This window comes from Plecotus auritus (assembly GCF_963455305.1).
Source record: "Plecotus auritus genome assembly, chromosome: 6".
NCBI classification, from domain to species: domain Eukaryota; kingdom Metazoa; phylum Chordata; class Mammalia; order Chiroptera; family Vespertilionidae; genus Plecotus; species Plecotus auritus.
In genome coordinates this window covers 14,707,758-14,730,974 of record NC_137773.1, presented here as the reverse complement: position 1 = coordinate 14,730,974, position 23,217 = coordinate 14,707,758, and the positions used below count along the sequence as shown (strand labels likewise).

General features: G+C 40.3%; 1 protein-coding gene across 1 annotated transcript in view; it reads left to right on the top strand.

The window, feature by feature from the left end:
- Positions 1 to 3,050: 3,050 nt before the first annotated feature.
- Positions 3,051 to 23,217, top strand: part of TTC1 (tetratricopeptide repeat domain 1) — a 38,840-nt gene continuing 18,673 nt past the window's right edge. The window contains exons 1-2 of the mRNA XM_080676201.1: positions 3,051 to 3,122; positions 4,279 to 4,641. Of these exons, the coding sequence (XP_080532327.1) occupies positions 4,309 to 4,641 (333 nt within the window). The 5' untranslated portion in view covers positions 3,051 to 3,122; positions 4,279 to 4,308. The remainder of the gene's footprint in view (positions 3,123 to 4,278; positions 4,642 to 23,217) is intronic.

Below are 23,217 nucleotides of genomic sequence, written 5' to 3'. Positions count from 1 at the left end.
ACAGACCGAGTGGGCAGCTCCTTACTGATTGTAACAGTAAGGAATCACCCGTGGCTCCCCCAGAAAGGAAAGCAAGGAGAAAATGACTCCTTCACTACTCTCCTGGTTTATGGCTGTACCCACCACAGGGTCTAATATGATGCCTAGCATTCATTCATTACTTATTCATTCATGTTCAGCTTCCTCCTTCTTTCCACACACTTAGGTGCTCAGTCTCCTGTCTTGGGGGATGTGAATGAAAGCTGCACAAATGTTATCACAATTAATAATATTGTTAATCATCATTAGTAGCACTAATAATAATTCCTATCACTATTAATAATTGATCAGAATGGTGGTAATACTGTGAGACTTTCGTGAGTAATAAACATTACAATAACAGCAAACGTTTATTGAGCACTTACTGAGTGGTGTTAATAGGGAAGCATTTTTTTCTTTTTTAAGCACTTTCCTTTCTGTGTTTTAGATAAGCCATGACACCATTTACAAGAATCCTCTAAGGTTAATTCCAGAAGTCTCACAATCTATGCAACTCACCAGAACACTGAATGGCCAGTGTTCGGGCCATAATTCCTGGAAGATCATCCATCCATGTGCTAAGAGGAAGTTCACTGACCACTTGCAACTGTAAACAAGACACACATGGTCTCTACCCTGGGCAATAACCACAGAACCGCCCTCTCCATGAGAAACCTTTCTTCCTTTTAGAGCAGCCGTGAGTGCTAAGAGACGAAATCTCCACGGTCCCAGGAACTGACCCGTGTGCTTCCATCTGTAAAAATCTGTGTCTTGCTTTATGTTCTATACTTTAGCAGCATTCAGCTACTTATTGTTAAAATGAAAAGCAAATGGAGACCAGCCTTGAGGGTTCTCTGAGCAGATAAAACCAGTTTAGTCATTAATTTAGCTTATTGCCAATCGCTGCGGAGAATAAACAGTCGCTGCTTCCTCCTTCACTATATAAGCTGCTTATAACAATGGGCCATCCCTGCGCCTCTTTCTGTGTCTTGGTTTGAGTGCTTCTGGTGTGTGCACGATAAGTTTTTACTAATTACTACTTCTGTGACTCATGGGTTTTACTGTGGCTATTTCTGAACCTTTGACATTCCATGGCACCTGAAAAGGGACCCAAAGAAGACGAACCCCAGCAACCCAGAGGCTGGTGAGCAACCAGGCGCTGGTACCCCCAGCTCTTGGCGCTCACTACTTCCTTGTGGCGTTTTTGGGTGTTTCTTGGATCCAAACTCCCCTCTCTCTGCCTTCTGAGCTCTCCAACTGTATTGTGCACACTTGCTTTCTGTTTCTGTTTTGTTTCCTGGTGTATGTTTCTGTTGAAGTTTCTGGGCAAGTCACACATCCTGTTCAAAAGAGGGGGAACAGTTGCCCAGCACTTTGAAATAGCTGTAGGTAAGATGTGTTAGGGGATCCAAAAGTAAGATAGGTTCCACCTTGTTCTTGGACCAGCCTCTTACGCCTTTCTGGAAACATGGATGAACTTTTGGATATTATTTATTTTGCTCTAAATTCACCAAAATTTAATTAACAGCACTTCTTATAAGTCATAAGAGGACTAACCACTTATATTTGTGAAGTTCCTGCTACATTTAAAAATTAAAATTGTTAGTTTCAAATCTTTAATATATTTTTTAAAATATATTTTATTGATATTTTACAGAGAGGAAGGGAGAGGGATAGAGAGCTAGAAACATCGATCAGCTGCCTCCTGCACACCTCCCACTGGGGATGTGCCTGCAACCAAGGTACATGCCCTTGATCAGAATCGAACCCGGGACCCTTCAGTCCGCAGGCCAACGCTCTATCCACTGAGCCAAACCGGTTTCGGCTTTAATACATTTTTAATGTTTACGTTTAGTATATTAAAGCTTTTGAATTACACAAAAATAGAACTGTATGAATAACCTCATTTAGACATAAATTCAAAAAACAAGTTTGCTTTCTTCCTGAAAAAGCCCCTTCAGCTCTCTCTGCAATGAATTACAGAAACTTACTTAATACTCGACTGTCATTGCTGGTTACCTGTCTGGCTACCTTAAGGGATATCTCAACTCTGAATTCCCAGCACAAGGCCTGGTGTCTGATAAACATTTCTTTGAGTGAATGTGTAGGTCCACAGTTCCCGTTTGGTTCCAGGACCTCATCACACTCTTAAATATTACTGAGGAGCACAGAAAGCTTCTATGTGGGTTATACCTATCAATGTTTCTGTATTAGAAATTAAAGCTTAAATGAGTTAATAAATACTAACATTTTTAAAGTTAACACTACACCCATTATATGCTAGCTTAAATGATCTTTTTATAAATAACTATTTTCCAAAACAAAATATATGTAGTGAAAAGAGTCGCTTTGTTTTACATGCTTGAAAGTCTTTGGCGAAATAGAAGACAGCTGGAGCCGAAGCCGGTTTGGCTCAGTGGATAGAGCGTCGGCCTGCGGACTGAAGGGTCCTGGGTTGGATTCCGGTCAAGGGCATGTACCTTGGTTGTGGGCACATCCCCAGTGGGGGGTGTGCAGGAGGCAGCTGATCGATGTTTCTAACTCTCTATCCCTCTCCCTTCCTCTCTGTAAAATATCAATAAAATATATTTAAAAAAAAAGAAGAAGACAGCTGGATTCTCATAGCTCTGTCTGCATCCAGTCCATGGAGCCTCTGGAAAACTCCACTGTACATTCATGAGAGGACTATGGAAAAGGCAAATGACAGCATTATTATGAAAACTGTTTTGATATAGAGGAGCTTGAAAGGCACACTTTGAAGACCATTAGAGGGAAAACTTTACTTTTGGATAAGGTTTCTGCTTCAGGATTCTTCTATACATTGCTAGCATGAGAGCAGTCAGAGTGAAGAAGAGGAACACCATAGAGACAGCCTCTTTCCCTTTTTTTCCTATGCGCTAACGCAGTCTTGCCGTAACACAAGATGGCCACCGCCACTTGTACTCCGGGCCGTACAATGACGTCAGATAGCGCCGTTCCACTACATTTCCCAGGATGCTCAGCCAACAGCGACGCCATTGGTCGGCGCCCACGGAAGTGTACTTGACTAAGCGGAAGTAGAGGGCCTCAGAGGCTGGGAAGGTGAAGAGAGGAAGTGTGAAGCGGTGAGTAGCCAGCTGGGTCTTTTTAGTTGTCGGTGAGGGACGCAGCCGGGGGACGAACTGTTGGCAAGTGCGGGGTGGCCCCTTCTTAAAACGGGGCCTCAAACTCCTGCGTTCTTCCTGTAGACCTGGGAGCGGGGAGAAACGAAACGCTGCTGTGGAGGCGCAGTCTCCCTGTTCAGATATTGCTGTTTTAAGTTTGCTTGGGACGAGCTGAGGCGAACTCGGGCTCTTGTCGAGACCCAGGGGTCGTCGGTGTAATTTTACTGCTACCGAAAGGGTGGGGCGGTGACGGTCTGACTCAGCTTCTCCTGCAGTGGTTCTCAATTGGTTACACATTAGAGTCACCTGGGACGCCTTTTTAAAATTACAGATGCCCCAACCCAGCGAAACCAATCAATCGGAATCTGTGGAGTGTAAAATCGGAACTAAAGCGTCCCAGGTGTTACGTTGTGCAGCCAGGGTTGAGAACCATTCTTATTTAGTGCCTGATTTTGACCCCCACGGGGATCCTCATTTGGACCACCTGTGCCAGGGCTCCCCTTCCACTGTAACCTGCATGGGCTCTGTCTCTCGGATTGGGGTGAAGTTGGTGATCACTGGACATGGATCGCATTTTGAGTTCCATCAGAAACTTAATCTTTTGGGGAGGGCAAGAAAACAAAATTTGTGGGGGGGGGGGCAAGCTTGGGGGGGGGGGGGGGGATATAGGAACTTTCTGTTGCAAGGGAGGGAGCCCAAAATGGGTTACCCCAGAAATTTATTCCTGACCTTTGTGTGGTAGTGCTGGAAAGACGGTGTAGTTTCTTATTTAGGACCTGGGTTTTCATTCTGAGTAAGCTTCGGGTCACTTCATTTATCTTGCCATTGTTTTAGCTTCTGCCTTTCTTTTGCTATTGGACAGCCTCCGAGCATTGGAAAGTAGAAGTCACATTCAAATCGGTCTCTATTGTTGCTTATAAGAAGCTCTGAAAGGGATATCAGTTAAAACGGTATTTGGCATTATTCATGGGCGCATGATACTCTGTTTATATGTAATAAATTCTAACAAAAGGAAGCGAGGGCGTGTTTTGAGCTTTGATGGAGAAGTTTGTTTGGGTGTGATAGGATTGTGTTTGAATATGAGCACCATTGCCCAACATGTGTTGTGTTTTTCCAGAACCAGCTTCACCTCCCTCACGGATTCAGCATGGGGGAGAAGTCAGAAAACTGTAGGGTTCCAGAGGACCTGTTCAGTGGTTTGCAAGTTACAGATCCCCAGGAGGCAGAATGTGCTAGTCCTTCAGTTTCTAATCCCAAAGATCACCAGCCCCAGAGCAAGCTGCTCAAGGATGTTGAGGCCCACCCCCAGGAGGACCAGGGAGAAGAGGAGCACTTTCATGACTGCAGTGCCTCATTTGAGAAGGAGGAACCAGGAGTGGACAAGGTTGAGAACAAACCTGATGATGATGTGAATTCCTCTGAACTCGACGAAGAATACCTAAAAGAACTGGAAAAAAACATGCCAGATGAAGAGAAACAGGTAAGTATTTATTTATCGTGCATGAATCTGCCATGTAAAGTGCTTTTTAAAATGATTAAATGGGGCTGACACTGTATCATATACCACTTCATGTGTGGTTAAAAATAACTTGCTCATCTGTGTCTTTATTGCTTTGGTAGTGATGCATCTGAGATAAATCAGTAGCATGACAGGGTAGCATAGAGAGTGTCTGCTTAGCAAAAAATTTCCTTTTTTTTTTTTCTATGACCTTTAATTTCTTATATTCATCTTGTATAATTATTTTCTAACCTTTTAGCTTTTTTTGTGACCTTATCTACAGTTGGCTGCTGAAATTCTTGTAATGGACATTGTTAGACTTTAAAATTATGGAATGCTGCCTATTTATATTAGTACCTTGTTAGCAAAAAATGACTGCCTGAATATCCTGGTGGTGGTTTGGTTACAGAGGGGAGTAACTGGGGCCTGTATCATTTACATAGCGTTTTCAAGAAACGGAATTGTGTTTGATAGTAGCTATAATTTGTTAAGCACCTATAATGGGCCAGCTGCTGAGCTAAAAATGTTGTGTTTTCATTTAATCTTCACAACACACCTTAGAAACAAATACTGTTAGCATCCTTTGTAAGAGAACAGTTCAGAGTGGTAAAGTAACTGGCCCAAGCTCACGCATCTAATAAATGGCAGAATTGATTCTCAAACCCAGATCTGTTTGATGCCAAAGAAAATATAATGTAGAATTTAGTAACAAAATGAGCTGTTTTCCTACAAAGCCAATACACTAATAAAATGTACACCTTCCTGCTTCTTTGCCTCTGAGCTCCCTCCTCTTTTTTTTTTTTTTAATATATTGATATTTTACAGAGAGGAAGGGAGAGGGATAGAGAGCTAGAAACATCGATGAGAGAGAAACATCGATCAGCTGCCTCCTGCACACCTCCCACTGGGGATGTGCCCACAACTAAGGTACATGCCCTTGACCGGAATCGAACCCGGGACCCTTCAGTCCGCAGGCCGACGCTCTATCCCCTGAGCCAAACCGGTTTTGGCTGAGCCCCCTCCTCTAGTGTCCTCCATGTATCCTTCTGATCTCATGAGCAAGGTCCTTTGAAGAGTTGCCATTATATCTGAGCTTGGGGGAAAAGGGAGGCATATGTAATACTTTAAACAGGAAAGAATTTAAGTTTTTAAAAAAATACCTGAGCTTGTCTGCACAGAACTTGAACAAGACTTGCAGTTTAGCCTTGGCCAGTGTGGCTCAGTGATAGAGCGTAGATTCCCTGTCAAGGGCATGTACCTGGGTTGTAGGTTCATTCCCTGGCTTTGGTGTGCGGTAGGCGGCTAGGCATGTGGGAGGGAACCAATCCACGTGTCTGTCTTACATCAGCGTTTCTCTCTTCCCTCACTCCTTTCCTCCTTTCTTCTCCCTCCTTCCTTCCTCCCACCCTCCCTCCCTTCCACTCTGTCTAAAAATCAATGAAAAACTTATCCTCAGGTGAGGATTAATTAAAGTTTATAACAACAACAACAAAAGACCTGTAGTTGAGTCTCTGAGGAGCTCACTTGTCGAATAGGTTATGATAGATTGGTAATGAGCCGAGATGTTAAATCCATTGGTTTTAACATTCTTGTGTTAGCTTTTGTGCTAGTGTATGCCACCAGTAGAGGAGGATAAAGAGCAAAAATGAGCCCAGTTCATAAACCACCTCCACAGAAATGGCTCGGAAAATTAAATCAAGTGCTATTTGATAACATTAGGGAAATGATTTTCCAGAAAGTGAATGCGTGGTTCAGTTTCCATATCATTGGTGTAGACTTTAGAAAAATATGTATGTTTAAATGGTAGCAGTTTTCTGTTGCCTTAATATATTTTGCCCTGATATTACAGTGAATTTTCTAGTGTTGTTGGTTTGACAGTTGAGTGGTTTGGCTCAAGTGTTATACATAGTCTGCACCCCATTTCCAATTTGCAAAACTTTTTGTGTCTCCTGGCCAGGAAATCACATTTTAAGTTCTAGAAATATTTAAAATTTTTATTGCCTATCAATTATATATTTTAAACAGCACATACTTTTTAAACTTTTAAAAATTTAATATAATTTACATATAGTGAAACTGTTTATGTTCTGTCGTGTACAGTTCATTGAGTTTTGACAGCTGTATGTAACTCACACCCCTATCAAGAAAGAGAACATTTCTGCCCAGCTGGTGTGACTCAGTGGTTGAATGTTGATCTGTACACCAGGAGGTCCCTGGTTCCATTCCTGGTCTGGGAATGCCTGAGTTGCAGGCTCAATCCCCGGCCAGGGGTGTGCGGGAGGCAGCTGGTCGATGTTTCTTTCTCTCCCTATCAAAATCAGTAAAAACATATATTTTTTAAAAAGAACATTTCCATCATGCCAGAAACTCCCTTTATGTGCTTGACCATTATTAATTCCTTCTCCCAACCGTCACCCACCAAGGGAACCACTGTTCTGATTCCTATCCCATGGGTTGGTTTTTCCTGTTCCAGCGTTTTGTATAAATATAATCACTTAAAAAAACAAAACATTTCATATACTCTATATCATCCCATATGTTTTCATAGCTTAATTTGAAAGTTTATAACAACATCTCCTAAAAATAATATGGTAGTGATAGCCATTATTTTATAGAAATATAAACCATTAACTTCACTGTAAGAAAGCAACCTATGAGAGTGCAGACAGCCTTTAGTTAACTGTAGTACTACTCTGTTAGCTATTTTTACGCTGTTTTGATAAATATCTGTGAAGTAATTATTAGGAAATCAGCAAAACAGTTGAAGAAATGTCTCTTTGCTGCACATAGGTTAGGTTTTATAGGTCATTGGGAACAGGATATCTTTAAACTTGACTCTTAAAATGGACAAATTTCAGATAATTCAACAACAACAAAAATAAGCACAAATGGCCCAAAAATGTGAAAAGACTTTAATAATGTATATGTAAATTAAACATTATGTCTCATGTATTAGATGAGAACATTGATCTGATATTGACGAGAAGAGGATATAGGAACTGATGTTGGGAGTTAACATTGCTACATCATTTTTATGGGATATAGGTATCATATTTTATATGAACTTCTCTTTAGACCAGGGCTATCAATAGAACCTTCTGCAATGACGGGAATGTTCTATTTTTACACTGTCCAGTACGGTAGCCACTGGCCATCGGCTACTGCATTTTAACAGTCATCTGACCAATGTCACTCAATAAATTCAATTAAAAAACAACAGTCATCTGGCTGAGCACTTGAAATGTGGCTAGTACAGCTGAGAAACTGAATTTTCCAATTTTTATTTTAGTTAATGAAAATAGTCACATGTACCATATTGGATAGCACAGCTTTAAACCTCTGATTCTCTTCTTGTCATTTATTTTAAGGTAGTTATTAGAGATATGAACAGATGTATATAGAAAGATGTGTTGCAGCATAATTTTGGAAAACTAGAAATGTTAAATAGAGGGTAGCACTTTAAATATTTTTGGCATATTTATGCAGTAGTGTGCAATGAAGTCATTAAGAAGGAGCTGAATCTTAGAAATGACATGGGAAAATGTCTGTAATATAGTGTTAAATGAATTAAGCAGGGGTGATAATATGATTTGTAATAAATATGTATTTGGTTATTGTCCAGTTCATGGCACCAAGTACCTAAAAGCCTTGGGATTTCCTAAGTGATAAGAGATAAAGGTGTATTTTATTCTTAAGCCCCTTTCAACCACACCTAAGTTAATGTTAACAGGTGACTTTTGGGAAGCCCCTAAGGATGAGGTCTGATTGTCAGTTTGGAGCTTTCAGTGCCACCCACCCCTGCCTCTTGAAAGGGAAGAGGGGCTGAAGGTTGAGTTAATGGCTGATGACCCAAGATTTGGTCAGTCATTCTTACACAATGAAGCCTCCATTAAAAATCCAAAAAGATGGGGTTCAGAGAACTGAGTTGATAAACACATGGCAGTGCTAGAAGGGTGACACACTCAGGGGCATAAATGTTCCCCTTCCCACATATCTTACTGTATGCATCTCTTCATCTGACTGTTCCTGAGTTACATCCTTTATAACAGTGGTCGGCAAACTCATTAGTCAACAGAGCTGCAAACCGTAGCTTGAGAGCCGCAGTTTGCTGACCACTGCTTTATAATAAACCATTTATCTACTAAGGAAATTGTTTCCCTGAGTTCTGTGAGCCTCTCTAGCAAATTAATTGAAACTGAGGATTAGGTCATGGGAACCTCCAATTTAGAGCCAGTAGGTCAAAAGCCAGGGGTTCTAAAGTTAGCATCTGAAGTGGGCGTGGAGAGGGGGGACTGAGCCCCTTAACCTATGGGATCTGATGCTGTTTCCAAGTAGGTAGTGTCAGAGTTGAGTTAAATTGTAGGACATTAGCTGGTGGTCCTCGTGGAGTTGGAGTTACTTGGGGTGGGAGAAACGCTGATCACAAAAGTGTTCAGTGTGAGTACTGAGAGTAGAGGAGACACAGGGGAGGTGTTAGGTCTTAGAACATCAGTGATGGTTCATTTTAGTTAAAGACCTATGTAGGTATTTCTCTCTTTCCGCGTCCAGCTCGGCTAGAGAGCGGGTCCAGTTCCTGAGTAGGGGCAGCTGGGGATTGAAAAATAAAAGAAAGAGACAAGACACAAAGATAGAAGGAAAAAGCTGGGACCAGGTGGGACCACCGTCCTCTTCTGATGGAGAGACAGGGACCCAGAGCCAATCCAGCGAGTTTATTTTATATCCCAAATACCAGGAAGTTTCACCAAAAGGTCAGGAGGACAAAAGGAGATTATTTGCATTCTTGAGTAGGCCCTGAGCATTCCTGGTGCTAGGCTGGATTTAGATATCAAAACCACTTCCCCACACCACGGGCTGAAATGAAGGTCAAGCTGACAACACCCTTGCCCTTTTGGCAAGGCGTGTTCCCAGGGCGTGGCTTTGCTGACGCCACTGGGTTCAGCTGACAATAATTAAGGAATGCCCATGTGCCTTCCCAGGGGGCCCTCTACATCTCCCCTGTTTTTCATTTTTAAATGTAGCTTGTGTACATCTAGTTGGAGCCTTCGGACTTGAGATCGCAGGAGCTTGCTGATGACTGAAAAAAAGCAGGATAAAGTTAGTAGTACACAAAGGAATCCAATTAGGTACCAGGCGGTGTTTTTTAACATATTCCATGGAATAAATTCTTTTAGATCATCCAGCAATTCTTTTGCCAGTTTTTCGGGAGATATCATTTCATCATGACTATTCTGAATGGCTTGCACATATTTGTGTAGCCACACTAGGTCTATACTGATATTATGATGCCATATTCCCTGTAGGTGCATCTTGATTTTATTCCAATCCCATAGAGAACTGTTATAGTGGGCTGAAGTCACACAAATATATGTAAAAGCGGCATGGCATTGCAGCTGCTGTCTGTTCTTGATACTTTCTAATTGATTACCTAGTCCTATCACTACAGCTTCCAAAGCATTTAGCTTTGTTTCTAGCCTTTTGTCTATATCTTCTTGATCATGAAGTATAGTTGAGGTGTTCTGAGCCAGTTCATTGACAAACTTTATGTTCTGGATGCTTTGGGTCAAAGCAAGAGAAGCAGTCACAGCAGATACAATAACAGTAACTAGAGTGACAATACCAAAAATAATAAGTCCCAAAGCACGCTTCTCCCGGGACAGTTGATTGTGTAATTCCTGCAATGCCTGGAGGCCTGCATCATGATACCATTTTCCTGTTATGTTGGTAGGAAGCATAGTAAAAGAAGGCTGCTTTAAAATTAATATATTTTCATTCGGGTTATACCTGGAAACACAGCTGGTAAGGTTACAGTAATGGCATTGGACAGCATAATGGGTGTTTAATCTGGTGATATTCACATTTCCAGTCACCAATACATATGGGGGCTGGACACAGGCTCGTAAGCCATAGCAAGGGCTCAATGTGCATGCTCCTTTAGTATTAGCTAAGAAAGAGCCAGTAAAATTAAAGTCAAGAGCAGCGGCTAAACACCACAGATCTTTCTGTAAATTTCCTGTTTTCGTGGTTAGGGCATTACCTACAAAACCTCCTGGTGACATGGGCTCGTGATAGGGATATTTAGCATCAAGCCTGTGGGACCAATCCAGTACATACAAGTCAGAGCCAGAAATATTATGTCTCACTGGTACAGGGTTGGCGCAATCTTGCCATTGAGGAAATGCTCCCAATTCAGCAGTGGTGCTATTAGGGCAGGAGGGGAACGGGGGATGCTTATCAGACAGCCATCGGGTGGCTTTAGGAAATCCTAGTTTAGTAACTGTCTGAACATATTTTCCCATATCCCAGGGGCCTTCAATGTTAGCAATGTTTGTGCCTCCATAGGACGTCTTATTTTCTTGGCCAAGCTGCAAACATCCTGAAGTCCCCCTTTTTGATAAACAAATAGGGAGCTCCCCACTAAAGCCATTATAAGTATAATCACCTTGGGAAGAAGGAGTTATATGCTTGTCGAGCTCCCCCCGACCATATTAGTGTTGTTAGTAAACGCTGGCACTGATTTCTCCGGTCCAGGTGGCTGGATTGACCATAGGGGGATCTGGAACATAAGTCCAGTAAGTTTCTGCTGCAGCCATACTTACCGGGCAGCTGACAAGTGCCATCATAGCAAGAAAAAGGTTGGAGGGGGTTACCTGAACCCCCTGTTCTTTCACCACTTGCTGAGCACCGGTGGTCAGCTTCTCTAGTTGACCCCATGTGGGGACACTAGCATCTCGGGTGGTCTTGGCCAGCTGCCTTCTGCTTCTCTCCTTCGGGGCCGGTGGCTGAGCTGGCATCATCACCAGAGGTGTGATCTTCAGCTTCTTGAATGGTGGGATGAGTTGTTCTCCCAGGTCCATGGTCGTGACGCACTGCTCGCTCTGGCACCCAGATGGGGTTAGAAGCACCTTCTGGAAAGATACAAATGTGGCCTCTTCCCCACATCATTACTGAATCTGATAAAACTCTTGTCTGGTTTATGCTTCCTTCCACCTAGCTAATTCGATGGAGGCTATTATACAGGAGGCCTGATGCCTTTCGGCTGCTGTACGATTCTCTGCATCACAATTCAAAATTTTAAAGTATAAAGAGCATGACTGAGTTTGTTTTGAGGTGACACATAACATCCGTCTCCCCCTTTTGTTTTAGTAATTGATTTTAAGAGTACAATTGGCTCTTTCCACTATTGAGTGACATCCATTTTGCCAGATTTGATTAGGTTTAAGTCCTCGGGGATTTACCCCTAAAATTGACACAGGGAGGTGGATAACACACTGAGGACATTGCTTCCAATAAAACATGGAAATTGTCGTTCTCAAATAACATTTTGAAGGCTGAAAAATAAAAAGTTCCTCTGAATTAGTGTGCCCTATAGTAGCTGTTTCAATAATTTTGGCCATACTTACCACATAAGCACTATCACTATAGGTTGATGGGCTCTGTAGCAAAATCTGTTAAGGCATAAATAAGAGCTTGTATTTCTACTGAAATATAAGGGGTTTGAAGGACCTTTGCTCCCCTGCTGCAGTAGATCCAGCCTTTCCAGAACTGGATCCATCTGTAAAAATGGCTAATGCCTGAGGTAAAACATTTCTTTTAATGTGGCAGCTAATACCATTCCCTGTGTTAGAAATAGGGCAAGCCCCCCAAGTCAGGGGTCCTGGTAGAACACAAAACATCAAACATTTTGACTTCTATGCAGAAGGGTGCGCACACATGGTCTGGAAGCGCGCGCATATGGTCTGGAAGCACGCACACACCGACCTTCTTTGCCCTTGGTCCTGGGCAACCTGCAGCAACGCACAGCTGCTGACTGCTAGCATGGCAAGGCGTCTTCACCATCTTTATTTCTGGACTGTTTCTCCTCTGTTCTCGTGGGCCACTGCTATTTCTGTGGCTGGAACAGTCCTAAAAGGTCCTCTCTGGGATCCGTTGTTGCAGGAATCCACATGGTTTTGGAGTTTTCTGGAAATATACAAACATATTCTCGACCAAAGGTTAATAAAGAAATCTTTCCTATAAATTAGACTTGGGATCCTTTTGATTTTTGTCCAGATGATTTTCCTTTGGCTTATTTTGATACCATAAGATTTTTCATGGGTGTCTTGTTATCAGCATTATAAATGAAAAATAATTTTTAAAGTAAAAAATTTTAAAGCAATTAAAGCTTGATTTAATTTACTTACAGGATATTTCTTACAGGATATTATTCTACTAACCCCCTTTTTTGATTTAATTATTAGGAGGCTTTTGTAAATTTTTAAATGTAGTCTTGATAACTTTTTATTTTATTTTTTTTTTAAATATATTTTATTGATTTTTTACAGAGAGGAAGGGAGAGGAATAGAGAATTAGAAACATTGATGAGAGAGAAACATCGATCAGCTGCCTCCTGCACACCCCCGCCTGGGGATGTGCCCGCAACCAAGGTACATGCCCTTGACCGGAATCGAACCTGGGACCTTTCAGTCCGCAGGCCGACGCTCTATCCACTGAGCCAAACCGGTTTCGGCGATAACTTTTTATTTTTAATTTTTGCACAGAAATATGACTCCTTTGGATTCATTGCATGTTTAGCAATTTTACTATGAGAGGAACCATCAATAAAAAATTTTAGTTAATACTTCAGGAACAGTTGTTGTTTTTTGTCCAGTACAATTAAGTTTTTATGAATATTCACTTATTTCAAGTAGCCAATTTAAGTTAGTCTGAAATAAGGTTTTTTTTGTCCTAGTTTATGGACAGTAAATGACATTAAGTTTCTGCAATTAGTCTGTAACTTTACATAGAATTTATCAGGGAGGCAAAAACACAAATTATTTACTTCAGTTTGAGGCCAAATATATTGACTTTCAATTACAATTCTTATGGCATTTGAAGGAAACCTCTTTATTTCCTTCCAGAATAATTTTCAGGCTACAGAGAGTTTCACTTAAAAAATTTTATCTTTCTTTACACCAATAATAAGTACTGGGTCATACGTCCGAGTAGCCATATCACAAGCACTTTTACGTTAAAGTTGACTACTAATTTACTGTCAGATTTAATATTTTAACAACTATCTTAGTTTACACTGTAAATATCAGTGAAAGAGATTTCAAAATTTTCGAATTTCTCCTTTTTATTAAAATTACAATTATATTTTTAAATTATCCTCTTAGGCTTATTTGCATATACAGAGGGATTATGGGAAGCCTTCAGTAACTTTCTTAGAAGACTTATTTAAATTGCTTACAAAGACATTGGCTTATTCAAAGGAATGGGGTTGGCCTTTGTTATTTCAAGATGGCGGCCCCCATGGGAGTGGCAAGGAAATTTATTTCTATTAAATTGAGGTTTGGGAAAAAGAATTTTTCTGAGTTAAAAAACAAGGGAATATTTCCAAGATTAATTCCTCATAGATCAGTCATCTTTCCTCAGAATAAGACAATGAAAGTCAGGTTCCAACTATAGCTTAAATCCAGAGATCCTCCCTCCTGGCTTCCCAGGGGTTCCCTCTACAGACCTAAGTGAAAATACGCTTATGCATGAACTTTTGGAAGGATATACACCAAATTAGGAAAAATGGGTAGCTTTGAGGGGTCTGATTTAGGGGAAGTTTGTTTTAATAATAGTTTTGTAATATTTGCTTTTTATAGTCAGCATGTGTTACATTTGTAATCATCAACAACAAAAGTTATTCCATTTTGAGAATGTAAATACAGATTGATTCTTGACAACCAAGACGGACTTTTTACCGAAAGCACATAAAAGTGACCTTTGAGGATTTGGGAAAGAAGTGCTATCATAACATCTATGTATTGCTGAATGTTTCTCTTGGGTAGAATTAAGTACCATTAGCCAAAGTCTGAGGCACCTGGCTAGCTCAGTCGGTAGAGCATGAGGCCCTTAACCATTTGTACGCCATACGCATCTGGTTAATAGCCTAAGTCTGCTGTTCAAGCTGACTCAACTTGCCTGGTGGCTGAGAAGATAATCTTTTTTTTTTTTTTTTTTAATATATTTTATTGATATTTTACAGAGAGGAAGGGAGAGGGATAGAGAGCTAGAAACATCGATGAGAGAGAAACATCGATCAGCTGCCTCCTGCACACCCCCCACTGGGGATGTGCCCGCAACCAAGGTACATGCCCTTGACCGGAATCGAACCTGGGACCCTTCAGTCCGCAGGCCGACGCTCTATCCACTGAGCCAAACCGGTTTCGGCTGAGAAGATAATCTTGGCTCAAGAGTATGAGTTCTCAGCAGAACTCATAAGCCCCGAGGAATTAAGGAAGAGGACCGCAGTTAAGATTTGATAAAACAGGCAAAATCTCTTAAGGAAAGCACTGTGTATGTGTGTGTTTATTTCAGCAACAAATCTTAACTGTTTGTGTGAAAACCTAAATGTAGACATGATGACCCAGAGGAATGGGATTTTAGCTGATATTTGCGATGTAGTAGATCTGTGAAGCAAATAAGTGATTCTGGAAGGCTTGGCAGATCTGGTAGGAGATGAGAATTACTGCTATAATCTTATGACACAAGATGCTTATAGTACTGGGACCTATAGGATATACTGTATTGTGGTGGTATTGATCCTGCAAGAGACTCGCCTTTTATCGGCTACTTATCTCAGTGGAGTTCTTAGGCCTCAGTGGGGTTTCCTGGGTAATTCGTATGCACACTAACAGTTTCAGGACCACAGTCATGGGACCTTGCACATAGTCTTTCTTCATTAAATAGCTATTGAATGGACCATATGGTTATGTTTCTCATGAGGGCCAGTAATTGGTCTTATAGAGATTTTTATCTTACTCATTTATTCAAGAAATATTTGCATTTCTCCACATGCCAGGCATTGTTTGAGGCCCATAGGGATACAATGGTGAATATGGAGAGGGTTTCTTTTCACTCATAAGTATGTTTCTAGTTGGGAGTATGGAAAAGATAAGATGAAGTGATGAAGGGTAGGGAGGGTTGGGAGGATAGGAAGGACTATTCCAGATCAGGAAAGGACAATCTGGGGAAGGGGCATTTCAGCACAGACTTGGAGGGAAAAAGGAGTCAGATGTGTTAACAAACATGTAAAGAAAGGCTCTAAGGTAACTGTAAGCTTGGTATACCCTTGGCATGCAAGGAATTAAAGAGCCAGGCCAGTAGCTGGAGTAGTGATTGAGGAGGAGGGTGAGGTGATGAAGTAAGTGAGGGTCTGATTATGGAACACGGAGTTGTGGGTAAGGAATTTCAAGCTTATTCCAATAGGAAACAGATGGATAAGCCAGAGTAGAGATGAAGTTAATCTGTAAGCAAAATGCAGATTTAGTCATTTTCATGGGTTTGCTCCATAGTTCCAGTTGTTTGCATAAGGTATTCATTTACATATAGTAGATACATACGTAAATCCATGTAAGTAAGGGATACAAAAGTCTTACTTGGTGGACATGGACCCAGAGCACATGGCTTCTGGGATTTTAAAACATTTTCCTTAGGCTCTTTCCTTTAAGGCTGTTTTATTTTTAACCAGGAACCATTATTGCAGCATTGGTTTAGAACAGAAGTGTTTCTTTTTTGTTTTTTTTTTTGTTTTCTTTTTAATATATTTTATTGATTTTTTACAGAGAGGAAGGGAGAGGGATAGAGAGTTAGAAATATCGATGAGAGAGAAACATCGATCAGCTGCCTCCTGCACACCCCCCACTGGGGATGTGCCCGCAACCAAGGTACATGCCCTTGACTGGAATCGAACCTGGGACCTTTCAGTCTGCAGGCCGACGCTCTATCCACTGAGCCAAACTGGTTAGGGCTAGAACAGAAGTTTTATATCCATCCTTTTCCTTCTCTCATTTTTCCTAAATCCTATGGTTTCATTTTTCCTAAATCCTTCTGATTTCCATGTTTCCGCTACCTTACCTCATTGCATTGCTTTTATAATGTTATCAATGCTGTAAGAGTGGCGTGTTTGCAGAGAACATTCTCCTGGTTGGTTCCATAATGTTTTCAGTAACTTTTCTATAGTGGCCTGCATATTTTGTTAACCTCATAGGAAAATCTTTCTGATGTATTGTTTCCCTTGTATTTCATTTCTAATGGGCATTCTTTGGTACTAAGGTTGTCTTATTTATTAATTTCTTAGAGTTTACCAGTATTAGGTTTATGAATGCTATTGACAAATGATTAAATGAAATCCTAGAATTTAAGAACTGAAGGGACCTTAGATTTCTGTCCCTGAGTTTAAACCAGGAGAAATAAGGCTTGTTTACTTCAAAACATTTGGAAGTTAACACCTTTAGATTACCTGCTGATGGAAGAGGTAAAGTGTCCTTCAGTGCTTCTCAAACTTTATTGTGCCTAAGAATCACAGGAAACTTTGTAACCGTGCAGAGCCTTGAGAAGTGTCTGAGCCCACAGGCTGGTGGGGTGGCAGCCAGGGTTCTCCTTTGTCAACAAGCATCCCCAGGTCATTTCGATATTGGGAGAACTGTGGCCACACTTGGGAGCCAGAGAGCCAGATTGATACAGATGTCTAAACTTCCAGAGCGAAGTAATGACCTAACAGGTATATTGACTGCATCCAACATCAGAAGGATAGTTTACTAATAGGATTTTTTTCTTTTAACCCTCATATGTGCTCAGTGTCTAAAGAGGACTTACTGGGTGGAATTTAAGCAATACCAAAATAAGGAAATTTATTTCTATTAAATTGAGGTTTTGGAAATAGAATTTTTCTGAGTTAAAAAACAAGGGAATATTTCCAAGATTAATTCCTCATAGATCAATCATCTTTCCTCAGTAATAAGACAATGAAAGTCAGGTTCCAACTATAGCTTAAATCCAGAGATCCTCCCTCCACACTTCCCAGAGGGCTTCTAAGGGATTTGTGGAAAGAACAAATGTGTGTGTATGTGGAAAGCAACTATGTCCAATTTCAAAGAAAACAAGACTTGAGCATTTGTTTATTTTTTAATGGTGAAGAATTCCCTTTCAGAATAACTTGTGGGGCTGGTGTCCCTTGGCCTTTCAGTGTATAGTTTTCTCATCCCACCTAGATTGGACTCGAGCAGAAAGTTGTTGCATGTGCCTCCATTTTCCAGCCCATTAACGGGTATGTATTTTTTTTCAACTCTTCGTTTACCTAGATCTGATTGGTCTCTGGGTGACTATGCTCCACTCTAATGTTTCATTTGTAGCAATTACTTTACAAAACTGCAGGGGGCAGCAGAAAGCCGCTGATAGATTTACAATATGGAAATTACTGGTGTGAACCTCTTGGCTTTCTCCCCGTTGTCTATTAAATACATGCTCACTGCAGGATTATTTAAGAGAATATTTTAAAATAAATTTAATGATCTTCCTTAGAATGCAGACTGTAAAAAATATCTCTAATTTGGGACTTCAATTCTGCCTCAAAGGTTATTTTTAAATATATTTTATCATTGAATAGTGATAAAAGGCATATACACTTGTAAGCTCCAAGTTAACGATGAGTGAGGAGTACAGAGCCCTGTAAAGTTCTTTAAGTCAGTTTTATTCACTGACCTAAAGCATGCAGACAGACCCAGGCAAAGGCCCTGTAGGTCCTGGAAGTGGACTGGGGAGATGTAGGCAGGAACTCCTGGAGCATGGTTGGAAAAGGGCCCCTGGGAGGAAGATTGTGGTCAGAAGGCCTTCACAGGAGCCCCTCTTGCCCAGGTCTAAGGAGTGTGCAGTGTTTTACAACCCATGAAATTATTTAAGCATTAAGTACCATTCCAATTTTCTTTTCAGTGCTTTTATTATCTTACAACTAAAAAATTTTTTGAGGCAGAATTCAATTTCCAAAGTAGAGACATTATGTACAGACTGCATTCAAAGGAAGATCATGTGGGAAGGAAGTGAAAGGTGGTCCTGGAGAGGAGATAGGTTTTGTACTAGACTTGGAAAATTTGGTTTGGACAATCGGGGGAAGATAAGGAAGAGAAACAAGGGCATTGCTTGAATAAACAAAAGAATGGAATGAAGATTAAGCATGGTGAGTTTTGAGAGACAACAAAGAAATCAGACTGTCTAGAAGAGAGGACTTGTGCTGTTACAGAAAACTGGAGAAGAACCAAGCAACACTTAGAGAGATGGAGTTACATTTATTAAGCGTGGGCCCAGAGGAAAATGTCTCTCAAATTCTGGACCCCAGCATGGAGGAACTTGCCCTATTTATATGTTTTTACCTTCTTTGTCTCCCAAATATGGGTTGTTTCCGGCCCCCTTTGCAAGTTCTTAAAGAGCCCTTATGTGCTGGGGCCTTGAGACCTCAACCATAGGCCTGGCCTGGTGCCAGCACTGATAACTTCGTCCAGGGAAGGTTTAATGGCCTCTCTGAAGTGGGAGTAGTCTTATTTTCCTTATTATTTAAGCAAGCAAGCATTTATAGAAGCCAAATAGAGTTAAAATTTCAAACTGCAGTTTTTATATAAGATTGATGCTTCAGTGCAGGGTAGCAGGAGGTACAGTTGAGTAGGTTGCAATAGAGGTTTCATGTAGTATAAAGAACAAGTGATTTCTGAATCTTGATTGCTTACCTGTAAAATGGATAGTTAAATACGTCCATGCCCTCCTCTTAGAATTGTCTTAAAAGCAAATGAGTCATGTATGTGACAGCAGATTTTAAGCAGTGAAATGCTATACTGGGGTATGTTGTATTGAACTTTAAATACCAGGCTGAAAAGTTTGAAGTTGTGGTAATAACTGTTGAAATAAACTGCATTTATCAAGGGCATTGTCTTTTTGGGGTTTTCCTTGACAGTTCCTGCAATGATTGTACAGTGCAGAATGATGTCGCTATTTCCCCGGAATTTTCAGTGATGGGGAGGAGTGAGGAGTACAGAGCCCTTTAAAGTTCTTTGATTCCCACTGTTATGGAATGGAATTCTAGAGCAGATGTTTCTCTGTGAGGCCTCTCTGGAATGTGTTAAAAGGCATTGTTGAGGCCTATGAGAGTCTCCTAACCACATTAGACCAGAGCTTGGACTGATTTGCACCTGATAATGCTGCAGAATATCAGCAGTCATTTATGTGTGACTGCCCCTGGCACTTAGCATGTTAAATAAGACTTATACATATAAAATCTGTCCTTGGATTCCAGTACCATTACACAGTATGCATGCCGTCCTTTCGGGAAAAGACTATATTCCAGCAGCAGAATAAACCCTAGTCTTTGTACTAGAATCAAGTTAGTCTCTTGGCACAGCTGGGAAATGGTGCAGCTTTCTCTTCAGAGTGCTATTTTTAGCTGTTTCCAAGGAGATGTTCAGCATGATATTGATAATTGCATTAATCCTCACTTTACACAATCTGTGGAAGCAGCGGCTTCTTTCCAATGTTTACTGCTTAATAGGTCACCAAGTTGTGATTGGCCAGCCAAAAAAATGAAATGCCTTCCTGAGAATAATTAGCCATAGAAATATGTTATGGAGCCCTTCTGCCAGTTCAGCTCTTGGTCCTAGTTATGAAGACACCGTGAGCTTTTCTTGGGCTGGCTGGCTGCTCAGGTTGGCCCTTAATCAGTAATTCCTTCTGGGCCTGCCTTGGATCTAGGCTTTGCCCATTGGGGTCTTCATGTTCTAAATTTACTAAAGAATGATTAAACTCTTAACACACACACACACACTCACACTTTACAAGAGCCTGACCTGGTAGGCTGAGTGATTCATCTGTGGTCAGAACATTCCTGATGAGTTGGCACTGGAGAACAGATTTAGATCAAAAAGTAGCCTCAGATTAGAGTTAAAGTAGAGGAGATCGAAATTAAAGGTTGGACATTATACTCCATTAACTTGATGAATTGCCCTTCTCTAAAGAATTTGTGTTTTTAAAATAACTTTATATTTAAAAAGGAAGACCTATGTAATACTTTCAACAATAAAGATTAAAAGAAAAATAAATAAATAATATATTAAAGACCTGTAAGACCTGTGGTGCATTTATTCATGAGAGCATATATTCTAACTTAACATGTTACCTTGCATTGATATATTTTCTAATGTGAAACCAACTTTTCATTTCACTTTACTGGACAGTGATATATGGTGTGTGTGTGTTAATTTAAAATTAATGGACTGAATTTGCTAATAATTATAGGGTTTTACTTTTACCTTAATTGAAATTGTTTTATAATTTTAAAATTAACTTTCTTGGGGTAACATTGGTTAATATTATATAAATGTTATATTTCAGATGTACAACATTATAATTCAACATCTGTATACTCTTGCATGCTTACCCCCAAAGTCTAGTGTCCTTCCCTTACCATATATTTCGCCCCCTTTACTTACTTTGCCCTCCCCCTACCTCTCTTCCCTTCTGGTAACTAGCATTCCATTGTCTGCAAGTATGAGTTTATTTTTGTTTTGTTTGCTCATTTGTTGCTTTTTGTTTTATATCCCACATGAGTCCATCTGACTTATTTCACTTAGCAAAATACTCTTAAGGTTCATCCATGTTGTTGCAGATGGCAATGTTTCATCTTTTTTATGGCTCAGTAGTATTCATTGTATATATGTACCACATCTTCTTTATCCAGTCATCCATCGATGGACACTTAGGTTGTTTTCATGTCTTGGCTACTGTAAGTATTGCAGTGAACATAGAGGTACATGAATAAATGTTTTCAAATTTGGGGGATAGATTCCCAGAAGCTTGCTGGGTCCTATTTTTTAAAGAACCTTCATGTTGTTTTCCGTAGTGGCTGCACCAATTACACCAGCAGTGTAAGAGGGTTTTTTCTCCACATCCTTTCCAGCACTTGTTTTTGTCTTTTTGATAATAGCCATTCTAACAGGTGTGAGGTGATATCTCATTGTGTTTGATTTGTATTTCTCTAATAACTAATGAAGAACATCTTTTCATATATCTGTTGGCCATCTGTATGTCTTCCTTGGAAAAAAATGTTTGTTTGGGTTCTCTTAATCAGATTTTTTTGTGTTTTTTTTTTTTTTTTTTTTTTTTTTTTTTGCCATTAAGTTGTATGAGCTTTTAAAAATATATTTTGGATATCAATCCCTTATCAGATACATGATTTGCAGATATTTTCTCCCATTCAGTAGGTTGCCTTTTCATTTTTGTTGATGATTTCCTGTGCTGTGCAGAAGCTTTTTAGTTTAATGTAGATCCACTTATTTATTGTGGCTTTTGTTGCCTTTGCTTTTGATGTCAGATTCAGAAAATCAACACCAAGATCTTTCATATGTGGCTGTGCAGTTTTCCCATCACCATTTATTGAAGATACGGTCCTTTCTTCACTGTATTTTCTTGGTTCCTTTGTCATAAATTAATTGACCATGTATGCTTGGGTTTATTTCTGGTCTCTGCTCTGTTCCATTGTCCTATGTGTGTGTTTTTATGCCAGTACCATACTTTTTTTTTTTTTTAAATATATATATTTTATTGATTTTTTTACAGAGAGAGAGAGAGAGTTAGAAACATCGATGAGAGAGAAATATCAATCAGCTGCCTCTTGCACACCCCCTACTGGGGATATGCCCGCAACCAAAATACATGCCCTTGACTGGAATCGAACCTGGGACCCTTGAGTCTGCAGGCGGACGCTCTACCCACTGAGCCAAACCCGTCAGGGCAGTACCATACTGTTTTAATTGTCATAGCTTTGTAATAGAGTTTGAAATCAGACAGTGAAATGCCTGCAGCTTTGTTCTTTCTCAAGGTTGCTTTAGCTATTCAGGGTTGAAATAATTCTTAACTAGATTTATTATGGAGTTTTCTTGGCTTACACATCCAACCCCCCTTCATATTTGGAGGAATTTTTCTGTGTTGTAATCTTGTTGAGTGACAGTACTCCATGTCCCTCACTCCATTGTCTGACAGTGAAGGCATGTGACATACACTTGGCTCATTTGATGCCACTGATCAAGACTTTGAATCTGGGTGGAGCAAAGAAAGAGGAATGGTTAGGGTTCATTTGTTGCTATTACAAGCCTGTCTTGACCAGACTCTTCAGCTAAAGGACACTTAGTGTCTTCTTACTTTTTTTTTTTTAATAAATCTTTATTGTTCAGATTGTTACAATTGTTCCTCTTTTTCCCCCATAGCTCCCCTCCACCAGGTTCCCACCCTACCCTCTGCCCTTACCCCCCCACCACTGTCCTCATCCATAGGTGTACGATTTTTGTCCAATCTCTTCCCCCACCCCCATTCCTCTTTCCCCCTGAGAATTGTCAGTCCACTCCCTTTCTGTGCCCCTGATTCTATTATATTCACCAGTTTATTCTGTTCATCAGATTTTTTATTCACTTGATTTTTAGATTCACTTGTTGAATAGACATGTATTTGTTGTTCATAATTTTTATCTTTACCTTTTTCTTCTTCTTCCTCTTCTTAAAGAATACCTTTCAGCATTTCATATAATACTGGTTTGGTGGTGATGAACTTCTTTAGCTTTTTCTCATCTGTGAAGCTCTTTATCTGACCTTCAATTCTGAATGATAGCTTTGCTGGGTAGAGTAATCTTGGTTGTGGGTTCTTGCTATTCATCACTTTGAATATTTCTTGCCACTCCCATCTGGCCTGCATAGTTTCTGTTGAGAAACCAGCTGA